General features: G+C 37.5%; 1 protein-coding gene across 4 annotated transcripts in view; it reads left to right on the top strand.

Annotated features, from left to right (window-relative positions):
- ENPP2 (ectonucleotide pyrophosphatase/phosphodiesterase 2) overlaps positions 1 to 12,708 on the top strand; it is an 87,143-nt gene that overhangs the window by 19,530 nt on the left and 54,905 nt on the right. For all 4 annotated transcript variants that reach the window (XM_010588471.3, XM_010588470.3, XM_010588473.3 and 1 more), the window contains exons 6-9: positions 1,305 to 1,402; positions 1,609 to 1,688; positions 2,434 to 2,553; positions 10,433 to 10,488. In XM_010588471.3, the coding sequence (XP_010586773.2) occupies positions 1,305 to 1,402; positions 1,609 to 1,688; positions 2,434 to 2,553; positions 10,433 to 10,488 (354 nt within the window). The remainder of the gene's footprint in view (positions 1 to 1,304; positions 1,403 to 1,608; positions 1,689 to 2,433; positions 2,554 to 10,432; positions 10,489 to 12,708) is intronic.

Here is a 12,708-nt window from a genome sequence, read left to right as displayed (position 1 = left end):
AAGGCATTTATTACACCTACTGGGAAACTGTTGAAAATTCATGGACCTTTAAAATGCCGGGCAGGAAAAACATTTTCAACAAATGAGTTTTCATTAGTGCATTTGCTTTTAAAAAAATTTTTTGTTGTTGTTATTTTCTTTTGTTTTAGGCAGCACAGTCTAGGACATAGGATTCGAGTAGTTAGGTACTGTATTTTTGCCCTTTTTTTAAACTCAGTGAATCACTTGAAATTCTTTGGGCTTGTATCTGAAGAATGAAATGGCAATAATTTATGACTATTTAAAAATGTGTTCAGGCTTTTTTTTTTTTTTGAGGAAAGTATAGTCTTATGTGGTAGAAGCCCTTCCAAATGTAATACTACTGATGATTATAAACTCTTACATAGTATTGTCTAAGTGACTCGTTTGAACATTCAAAATATGCCTTATTATATGTCTTTGAATAAACTCAAACCTATACTTCCTGAATTATCTTCAAAGTAGAAATATTTTTTTCACATTTTGTGGTATTCTTAAGTCTGACTGAACTCTTCAGAATGTGTTAAAGGGAATATTCATTAGATCCTGGCCTAGCTAGATGACAACCTGGTCTTTTATTGATAGACATTTTAGTGATCTTCAATACATTTAATTATTTTGGAAATTATTTTATAAATAAATTTAAAGGAATTTTTTGTAAGTGCTTAGACCTAGTAATAAGAGTGCTACTGCTATTAGTTCCATATTCATTCATTTACTCATTAATATATTTGAGCTCATACTAGTAGTTCACAACATAGAATGAGAAATAAGTTATAAACTGTGCTTTGAAACTGGTGGGGGAGAGAAACATGTTAATAGTTCACTACTGTATGATGTATTATGAATTGTAAAAGAGCTATGACTTAATACTTAAAGGAATTCAGAAGCGTAAGCAACTAAGATTATAGAAGAAGAAATCTTGGGCTGGGTTTTAAGGGATGAATAGGAGTTTGCCAGGTACTAATTAGAAGAATACGTATTCTAGGCAAAATATAACAGTTTTTTGTTTTGTGAAAAACCTTATTTACAAGGTGAAAGGCAGCAGTGGAGGAAGTCTATAGAGCCGATCCCTTCCTGGGGCCATTTTGTGACTTTGGTCATTTAATCCCTGGACTTCGTTCAGTAGCCTCAAATGTTACATGGCTAGAAGCACAGGATTGTATAGATGTCCTCACGTGAAATTGCATCTTGGAAATTATTGGTCCAGTTATTGAGGATGACTAGGAGTAATGGAAACTCTGTGGCAATGATTTTTCTAAAGCTTAATGTTGTTACTGTTTAAGGTTTGTTCGTCCTCCATTGATTATCTTTTCTGTGGATGGTTTCCGTGCATCATACATGAAGAAAGGCAGCAAGGTCATGCCTAACATTGAAAAACTAAGTAAGTCATTTTCATATTCTCCATTCTCACCTGTAATTCATGACCTATGCCTCTATGCTCTGTCTCATTTTAAATATATTTTATTATTTGAAATACAAAACTGAAGGTGACGCCTGTCTTTGATAGTTTATAAAATAGATTTCTATACATAACTTGATTCTTTTGGTTCTTTTATTCTAATATCTGGAATTCAATTCTATTTCCAGGGTCTTGTGGCACACATTCTCCCTACATGAGACCCGTGTACCCAACAAAAACCTTCCCTAACTTATACACTTTGGCCACCGTAAGTAGTTTTTCAAATGACATGTATCCAAAGGAGTGATTTCATCCTACAATGGCTTACAGCAGAGAACTTTTAAAAAAACATGGTCTTTGGTGTTCAAAGAAAATCTCTATGTTTTCTATCTTATCTGCAAATGCTTTTTACAACTTTGTGGATGACTATACTGCATTGCAACTTTAAAACATTGAAACCTTCTTTCAGGTACAGTTCTGTCTGAACAAATACGTTAATCCCCTTTCAAATACCAAAGGGGCTATTGTTTATTTTGTGAGTTTGCAAATACAATGTTGACTTCAGAACTGCTATATTTTATTATTCATGTACTCCCAGTTCTACCTCACTTTCTTCTTTAAGAATACTTTTTCATTTTATTATCCTGATTGTTGTTGTTTTGGGGGGAAAATAGATCTTAGGAAGAAGGAAAAGTGTCTTTGGAAACAAGCTGCTTTGGAGGCAAATATGTAAATTCAAACTAAAGTTAATTTATAGTAATAAAAATTATTGTCACCTTATTAAATTACAATAGTTAAAAAAACCTAACAAAGTAATCATATTAAATTTATTATTAGTGCCATAAGTATTATTCATGTTTGCTCAGACAGACACACAATAAAGGTTATATATATCATATATAATTTTGGAAATTAAATAGTATAAAATCTATGATAAGGGAATTTTTTTGTAGAACTAATATATGTGGGTTACCGTATGGTTATTTTAACAATAAATTTGCTTTTACACACAGGGGCTATATCCAGAATCACATGGAATTGTTGGCAATTCTATGTACGACCCTGTATTTGATGCCATTTTCCATCTTCGAGGGCGAGAGAAATTTAATCACAGGTGGTGGGGAGGTCAACCGGTAAGTTTTAATTTTTTTTTTTTGCATATGTATGTGTAAACATTGAAACATTTTATCCCAAAATTTGTCTTTTGATATTCTGTATACGTATTATATATGTGTTTGTGTGTATGTGTATAATATATGAATATATATGTATATACATGTATAAGGAGCCCTGGTGGTATAGTAGTTAAAGCGCTTAGCTGCTAACCAAAAGGTTGGTGGTTCGAACCCACCAGGCACTCCACGGGAGAAAGATGTGGGTGGCAGCCTGCTTTTGTAAAGATTAAAAGCCTTGAAAATCTTATGGAGCAGTTTAACTCTGTCCTACAGAGTTGCCGGAGCCCTGGTGGCAAAGGGGTTAAAGAGTTTGGCTGCTAACCAAAAGGTTAGCAGTTTGAATCTACCAGCTGCTCCTTGGAAACCCCATGGGACAGTTCTACTCTGTCCTATAAGGTCGCTATGAATTGGAATCGACTCAACGGTGATGGGTTTGTTTTTTTTTTATAGAGTTGCTATGAGTTGAAATCGACTCAACAACGATGTATAGTTACGTGTATATATCTGCATATATATGTATACATGCATGTGTATATGCACATGTAATACACACATGTAAACATGCATATGTGTACATGTTTCTACATGTATATGTATGTGTGTACGTGGGTATATGAGATTATGACTATAAAAATGTGAGAAGATAGAAGTTTACACTAGTGTGATATTGGTGGAAATGGTGACATAGTGGTAAATTTCAGAAACATTTTGAAGAAGAAATAATTAGGCCTTACAAGATTTACGGGATATAATGAAGAGAAGCCAACAACTACCCCCAAGAGTTTGGCCAATGTGTCATAATGAACAGAAACGGGGAAACTTGCTGAAAAAAGGGGCACACTGACATGAGTAGCGAAATCAGGACTTTTTCTATTTAATCAATTTTTACAAAATCATGGAAGTTAGATAGAATCAACAGAATCCCATCTTATTCTGGAAATTACATAGAATCAACAGAATCTTGCCTTATTCTGGAGTGGCAAAGTAATACTTTGGAAGAAATCACCCTGTTTGCTTCAGAGCAGATGACTGGGCAGAAAATAAAAAGAGATGTAACTGCGTTCTATGTAATGTTTTTTCAGTGACTGTGTATGTGCTGGGTACCTTGCTTTGGTTAGACATGAGCAAAGCAGCAACATAAAGCTGTGGTTACTGAGTCTGCAGAGCTGCCATGAAGTGCCCAAGACCCTGGCCAGAAGGATCAAGTAATCACTGAAGGAACATACCCCAGTGCATGCAGTCGATCAGAACCCTGTAGAAGAAAGATGGTGGATAGTTCTATCTCCTGCCAGCTCTGATTAGTGTAGTGGGTCCCTGGAGCACTGGCTGGGGAAGAGGGCTCTGATACCTCTGTGCTATCTGCCATAGCATGAGAGGTGGGGCGTGTGTACCTAGCCTGTGTACTTGGAGCTCTGGTGGTATAATGGTTAAATGCTCGGGTGCCCATGTACTTACCATTCCTAAAAGATCTGTAGCTAGAAATGGTTCCTGCGGCTTATGGGGCGAATAGGGAGTATAAAGTAAGAAAAAATAATCTATTTTCCTCTTAAGGTTCTTTTCTCTTTGTGAAAAGGTCATTTATGATACAAATATTCATATTGCATAATAGATTAATTAGGATGCAGGGATAAATACGGGCTTTTCATTTTTTTTAAAAAATAAACATTGGAAGCCTTCTTGCATGTCTGCAGAAACGTTTCTTTATAATGGAGGTTCTGATGCTGCTGTCTTTTTTCAGGCCTGACTCCCAGAAGTCCATGGTGACCTGGGTTGTGATCATAGTGAAATTTGTTTACAGGGTGGATTTCACAAAGTTTATGATAGATGAACATTTTATGAGTAAATAAAAATAACTGAAATTAGAGCTGTATCAAGCCATTGCTGTTTGGCCTTTTATGTTAATTTTACCATGAGAGTAAATTTGCCTGAAGAACCACAAAGTATATAGAGAGATAGTAATTTTATCAAATTGGATCACCTTACCCCATGTGTTGACATTCCGTTTCCTCTGGGTTAGCATGACTCAGAGGATGAGTCCACATATTAATTACGGTAACCTCCACAGAAAGGAGCAGAGGAGTGCTGTTAACCTGGCCGATGAAGTGAGGTCTCTGTTTCAACTGTTTGCCTGTTCCTTGCTAACTCTCAAAGTTGACACATTTGACCAAATTTAGGAAAAAAAAAAAATAATAATAATTTTTTTTTTTTTAACGCTTACCGAGATTTGCAGTAAAACGGATTTGTGTTTCTGTCTGTCATCTTGAAGAAGGTGATCACCGTAAGAATTCCCCATACTTTAAAAACGCATTTTATTGAAATTTGGCAAATAGGAAGAGCATGTGGATAGAAATGTCCTATAAGAAAAGATGGGCCTCAATAACATTCCCCAAGCATTTATACAATCCACTTAGAGGCACGTGCATTTTATAAGGTAACCAATAAAAAAAAAAAATAAATGGAGTAGAGAAAATATTTATAAAAATCTTAGACTTGTAATTAAGTGACACTCAACTTATTTTTACGGAGTCCTTAAACTGTGTAAGACATTCAGCTAAATAATATAGAGGTCAGAGTAAACACTGGATGAGAGCCACTTCTTATCCTAGCTTAAAATATAATAGACGAGATAAGGCATGTATGGGTACAGTGTCCATCTGAAAATGCGTACTTATTAATCTGAATCTCATGATAGACTTCCAAAAATATTTTTGATACAGTTTAATTTCATCTTTCTTTTGTCCTGATACAGCTACATTCGCAAAATCGTGTCTGCTCTTATTTTGCTGACCCCTAGCGTGCACTTTAAGAAGTTATCATTTGCGGCATGACCCTACTTTTCCCATCTGTGTTTTGGTGGTGTTCCTTAAGTGTGTTTGTTTCTTTGAAAATTCTCTGTGTTGTAATCTTGCAGTCTTGGATAGAGGCAAGTTCCCTGTTCAGTCTAAGTATGTGCTTAGCAATGTGGGGAATGAACGAGACTCTAAGAAGCAGAGTAGTGAGGAGATTAGAGAAACAAGGCTACCACCCACCATGATTCAAGTCCTCTAAAGCCGCAGTGTCCACAGCCAGGCATTTCTAGGAGAAATAGAACTATTCTTATCGCTTTCCAAGTTGCTTGGCCCAGAGTCCACTCTTTCTGCCAGCTGTAGTGACGCAACGATTTGTACAAAGACCATGCCTAGTGAATTGCTGCAGTGTGAAAACTCAGGAAAGGTGGTATGTTCCAGAAAGGGAGCAAACAGTAGAATGTTAGAGTAAGGGCAAGCTTCCAGTTGAAAGGGCTTGTTTTGATGGGAAGTCTAAGTCATTGATTAGCTCTTCTTTTATTTTATTATCCTGATATGTAGAAGCTTTTCCTTCTTTTCAGGAAAAGTTGACTTTTTCTTTTTTCTGTTGTTTCTTCTCCACATACTACTACAAAGCTGCAGTTTTTTCCCTCCTTGTACTGTATCTTAATGTACAGTGGATGGACCCTGCTCACCTGTTCCTGGCCCCTTGGCCTACCAGTAACAATTGCCGTTAAGCCCGTTCCAACTCATGGTGACTCCATGTGTATCAGGGTACAACTGTGCTCCACAGGGTTTTCAATGGCTGATTTTTTTTGAAGTAGATCAGCAGGCCTTTTTTCTGAGACATCTCTGGGTAGATATGAACCCTAATCTTTCCATAAACTATTGGCACCATCCAAGGACTCCAGGTCCCTTTGCCTACTAAGCTTTTATTTACCATGCAAATTTCAGTTGAAATGTCTGTTCCTGGGAAGCCTTCCCTAACTTCCCTCAGTCCAGGCTAAGCTAAGGGACCCTCTGTTGGGCTTTCATATTTCTATCATAATCTGACCACATCCTTCTGAAATGAGTTATTCCCATGAGTGCTTTAGATTGTGATTCCCATGGTGGGTAGGCACTTGATTTATGGATCTCTCTATTCTCAGGTCCTAAACCAGAGTCTGGCACATTTGGGTTCTCCAGTTCGGTTTTTTTGGATTGAACTGAACCGCACCCATTTCTGAGGTGTGTTTTGCCTGTGCATCCTCTAGGTTATGTTGCCCTTAGGATAGGGGTCCATCTTCTCAGTCCTATTGGCTCCATGGTCACATGTCAGCAGTTTCATCATACATCTCCTTCTGGCCCTGACCATCTGGACAGTAGCTGCTCTGGTCCGGTTTGTTCTGCCGCATCTCTGATCCTCATATCCTCTCACTGTCTTCAGACTCTTGAATCATTGTTTCTGCTGATGGAGTACCCCAAACATCCCTGTGGACTTCCAGAATTCTCTTATCCCAGCTCTATGGTTTTGAATGCGAAGGAAATAGTTTTCCTACAAAGGATACAACAGTACTTGTTTTTTTTTTTTTTTAATATTTTTTGTTTGTTTACTTTTTCAAAACTTCTCTCATTCTTGCATAGCTGCATGCTTCGCATAATTTGAGAAAGCATTGGATCTCATATTTAGGCCCTGGTGGTTCCAGCAGGGGAGCCTTTTTACATGCCTTAATGTGTTTAGTATGCTTATTGTGAAAGAATTAAAATTACACTTGGGTTTGAGAGTAAAAAATTAAGGAATAAAATGGGCTGAGCGGCGTTAAGTGAGAAGCAGTTCCTGGAATAGGTAATTATTCCTGATAACATATGAAGAAGGTGCAAATATTAGTCTTATTTGCCCTCTTTTCAAAATGTAGAATCTAGGACACAAAAGTTGAAAGCTGGTCCTACAAATAAAGCAAAGCAATAGAGAGAATATTGGGATTAAAGGCAGGAAGCCCAAGCCGCGGGTCTTCTCAGTTTATTTTTGTAGCTGTGTTGATTTTACCAATTTCTGAGGAAATTTATATTGCATTAAAATTCAGAGAAATCATAATTCCCATTTCTCTGAATCAACAAGCAACTAGGAAACTCCTTTTTTACCCCCATAACCCTAGAGGCTCATTTTCATGTTTCCTCTTTTGTAGAAATAATCCAACCAACTTTTTAGTGCCTTTTTTGGGGGGCGGGGGGCAATTACTGGATTTAACTTCTTAGCCCTGAAATAGAACATAGACATATCACGTCCAAAGGGATTTTCTAGCTGTTTCTGATATGACTTCAGAATTTGTTTTCTGTACACTTCAATCTTAAACCATTTGCCATAAACCTGGGTAGATCGGCTTCGTTACTGCTAGGATTCTTTTGTTTGCGATTTTGTTGTGTGGTTTTTATTTCAAGTATTCGCTCTTATTGGTTCACTTCTTATACTTTTCCGATCATGCTCTCAATTTGCTTTTAGAAAATATGATCAACATGATTTTACAAAGGAGCAGGGAGAAACTTTCTGCTTATTTTTTGAGAAAAAAATAACTTTTTTTTTACCTTTGTCTCCATATTGTACAGCGCTTTTTAAAATTGGTTAATCTTTTTCTGATTGCAAAGATGTTAATTCTCAGCGTAAAAATTTTGGAAAGTACAGTAAAGTAGAAAGAAAAAAATGACCCTGACTTTCCCCATTGGGATAGTTCTAGCATCTTCCCTTCTGTGTTCCTCTCTATGCTTTTCCCATCTTTTTAACCATGCAAAGGCCACATTCAGTAACATTTTTCTCTGAGAGCTACAGAGCTAAATAATCATGATAGCACTTCTCATTGCCCAGATAATGCCAACATCAGCATGTATTCTACAGTATATTTTTGAAAGTGCAAGGTCATCATTGGACAAACTCTAGATCAGCTAATTGTGAGCATACACACTTTGTATTTTAAAACATCTTTCCTTTATAAAACCCCTGACTGATCTTACATTTCCTATATTCCAGATATTGCCCAGTACAACTCCCTTGGAAATAGTCATGCACTGGATTTTCTGGGAAGTTGTTTGGATATGAATATACTAAGTTTGTATCTGGGGAATTAAAATAAGCGTAAAGGTAGATCACTTAATATAAGAAACTGGCAATCCCACGACCTGGCATAGTTCTGAAGCACTGTGGGATGCCTGGCACTGAGTCTGAACTCATCCTTTTGCTGACAGAGGAGTTGAAATAAGAAGGGATCAAACTCCAGGACACATTTCAAAACCAGCTGGGTTGGGGGCATCATAGCTGGCCAGAGCTTGTTGGGAAAGCAGAAGGATGTATTGGACCAAGGTGAGTGGAGGGCGCTCAGAGCAATCTGAGACCCTAATCTCTCTAATGTGTTCCAGGGAAACAGAGGTACTGGTTAGCCAGTCCTACCCCCCAGAACCATGTGAACGGGGTCAGGTCCTCGTACCTCCCATGCTGGTGAAATCCATCAGCAGCCTGAAACTGGGTGGATCTGAAAGGGCTGTGTGCTCTCCTGCCCTATCCCTGCTTACCAACTGCAGCAGCTGTGACTCTTGGCGCTGGGAATTTCCAGATGCCTTGGGGAGGGGGGGCCTTTAAGGAGCCCTGGTGGCACAATGGTTAAGGGCTCGACTGCTGACTAACGGGTTGCCTGTTCAAACCCCTCTGGCGGTTCTGTGGGAGAAAGACCTGGCAGTCTGCTCCTGTAAAGATTACAGCCCAGAAAACCCTGTGGGCCAGCTCTACTCTGTCACATGGGGTCAATATGAGTTGAAATTGACTCGACGGCACCTAACAACAAGAACCTAGGGGTCTTTAGACCCTTGAGGAGCTCTCCAGTCTAGATGTCCTAGACTCTTCTGAAGCCATGGGTAGGTTCCTGGGTGCCCTGCACCTCCAAATTACCCGTTTACACAAAACAGAATTAAAAGACACACTGAAAGTCTAGATACACTGAAACTGGAGAAGGGGCTGCCCCCAATTCCTAGACCACTTTTGCATTGGTGTGATGACAAACAATCCATAGTTCTCTCTCCCGCCGCCTCCTTTCTCTTCCCTAAATTGAGTGAGTTTCTTTTCACGCATGTCTATTCAGTGGGGCACTGGCCGCTCTAAGTTGTTTTTAATGTTCCTAGAATAATTAGATTATATTTGTTTTTATTCCTGTATAATAATAAAGACTAAAATTGATTGTTTAACAACTGCTAAGATACCCTCTTAAGAACTTTACATATATTAACTCATTAAAGCTTAGAATAATCTTGTGTGCTAGGTGGTATGGTCTACATTTTAAAGGAAATGGACAGAGAGATTATGGAACTTGCTGGAGGACCACATGGCTAATAAGTGACAGGGATGAGGCTTAACATCCAGTCTATTTGGTTGCAGAACCCAGGTCCACATCTTCTGCCTCCCAACAGTATGGGCTGTAAAAAAAGAATATTTCAAAAGGCTTAATGAAGTACTTGGTTCACCTAACTTATCCCAGGAATTTATTTCTAAAATGTCATTTGCTAAAAGGCTAGGTAAAAGATACAAAGAAAATCCAGATTAAAAATTAACCCTTTGTACTTCTTATTTATGTAGTTTAAAACAAAACAAGACTGCTAAGTTCTAAGATGCTGGCATCTGTGTGCCCAGTCGGGATCTCCTCTGAAGACTTTAAACAGTAAAACAAACATATGGTCCACTCCTGGGTCCTTTGATGAGCAGAATTTTGCCATATAAGTGAAGTATCTAAAACAATTATCAGAAAAGACAGGAACATAAGAGAGAGACTTTTGAGATGAATTAAGATAAAAAAAAAAGTTACTAGAATCGTGGCAGAACTTTTGAGAACTTTTGCAGAAAACGTATTGAATAACATTTAGGGAAATAACAATTCTGACTTCCAGATGTGGAAAAAAAAAAAGGTTGTAAGTAATGTGAAATTTATGGTGGGGAGTGGGTAAAATGTAAGATATCCAGTCTAATGCATTTTAAAACCTTTTTCTTTGACCAAAACTCAGAACATATTATAAGCCTCTTATATTTTCCTCATTAGCTATGGATTACGGCCACTAAGCAAGGGGTGAAAGCTGGGACATTCTTCTGGCCTATGTAAGTTACCTTTATTTTATGACTGTTTGTAAATTTATGAAACATCAATTTAATGTTGATTTCAATTCAGTTAAATGCAAAAGTATCAGAATTTTTGAATATTTACTGATCGAAAATAACCTTCCAGATATTCTTTTGTGGATCTTCTTTCCTCCCTTCCTTCCTTCCTTCCAAGTCCTCCTCCTACCCTCCCTTTTTCTTCTCTCTCTCCCTCCCATCCTTCCTTCCCCCTCATCGCTCCTTTTCCAATTCTTTCTTAGTAGAGTGTAAGGAAGAAATTCTCTTCTTCTTGTCATCCTTTAGATTTTCTCTCCTTGTTTACAGGTTTTTGGTAACTTGCCACCTGGGGATTGTATATGTATTTTTAGATTCTCTATTTATTACTGTAGTTTGCATTATCATTTTCTATAAATATATTACAACATACTATATTTATTCTGGTTCACAGCTTTAAAAAGTGACCATGGTTGCAGGCAGCTGGGAAGTTGAGGTAGTACTCTAGAGATTGGAACTTCCAAACAGGAGATGAAAGAGAGGGCTTGGTTTTCACTCCATTTGCCTACCAAACACCAGGATTTCCCTAATCAAGAAGGGGACTATTTCCCCTACTCACAGAGATGATAGGTGGATTAGTGGTTAATGTTCACAAAATAGTCTTAAGATGAAACTTACCTAATTAAAGTGTCAACATGTTGATTATTTTTAAGGCTCCTTAGTAAGAAAAGGAATCTGTTTCAACTTTCATGGGGATTTTGTTCCCACTGACATGTTCTTTCCATCTTTTTTTTTTTTTTTAAACCACCTAAAGCTGTTTCCATATTTGCCAATTATGCCTTAACAAAAATCTGACTATTCTATAATAGCAGTGTGCTAAGAGCAATCACAGATTCAAATGAACCCGGAACGGCACGGTCTGAATTCTCTAACTTCAGGAATAAACATAGCTTTTTCAGATTTGAAGAGCTAAGTTGAAATTGGATTTTATGATTTGAAGCTAAGACAGAGCATCCTTTTAAAAGATTTTGTTTCGTTTTAAGAGGTTCTCTGAGTTGAGAAATAAGTGTGTGTATGTTTGAAACGATACTGCTTAATGTAAATGGCATGTTGATTTACCCGTTTAATTTTATGCATTACGTATATATTTTTTTAACACTTGACTATCCTAGATGCTTAGAGAAGTGATTTCTTCTGCTCCACAACACATTTGGCTGGCAAAATGGAAAGGAGCCAGCAACATAATTAATACTTAGTTCCTACCCTTACCCCCCGACACTGCAAAGCTTCATTGAAAAGGCACAGTGTTCTGGCATTGAATGGCAATTTTCTCCACCCATTTCAAGCCACTTATAAGAAGGTGGCTTTTGTGTGCTCCAAAGATGTCTGTAGTTTTGCTTTGCTTCTCAGAATTTTATCTCTAAATCTTTGAAGTGACTTGGACTCCTTTTTTCTATTTTTGAAGTTTCTTATACCTTTTAAAAAAAGACATGATTATACTTCCAGTTATTTAATGAAATACATATCAAGGAAATTCACACGTAGTACATTCTGAAAAAATTTAAATTTAAATTCAGATTCTAACTATAGAGCTAGACTTTGAAGGCCATGTTTTTCTTTTTTAAACATGGTGGTGTACTACTACCTAGAATTATTCTTGCTTTTTAAATCACAGTATTTCATTCCAAAATCATCCTCAGCTGATGTTCCATTATGTTCTTTTATGTCAATTCATGTTCAAAGGTAGTAATTCCCATTTTGTATGAGCATTTAGATAGCTTCTAATACCAGCTCTACAGCTTAGTAGCTTGATGACCTTGGTCAAGTGATTTAATCTCCCAATGAATTGATATCCTCGTCCCTAAATGGGGATGATAGTACCTACATCACAGAATATTGCAAAGATTAAATGAATGAACACATTGAAAATGCTTAGTGGGATACATGGTACACAGAGAACAATCAATAAATGGTGTTTGTTTTCTTATTTATGCTTTCTCTTTCAACATTGGCCAATGTCTATATATGTCCTGGAGTATTTCATTCCCCTTTACCACTAAATACTTGATCTAGCCCTCCATTTTCCATTCCTCCTCTTCCCTCCCCACCCCATGCCTAATGTGCTTGGGAGGAGCCCTGGTGGTACAAATGTTTAAGTGGTTCCTGCTAATTGAAAGGCTGGCTGTTCAAACCCACTCAGTGGCTCCGAAGGAGAAAGACCTGATG

The sequence above is a fragment of the Loxodonta africana genome, chromosome 14 (assembly GCF_030014295.1).
Source record: "Loxodonta africana isolate mLoxAfr1 chromosome 14, mLoxAfr1.hap2, whole genome shotgun sequence".
In the NCBI taxonomy this organism is placed as follows: Eukaryota; Metazoa; Chordata; class Mammalia; order Proboscidea; family Elephantidae; genus Loxodonta; species Loxodonta africana.
This window is presented reverse-complemented; position numbering and strand designations above follow the sequence as displayed.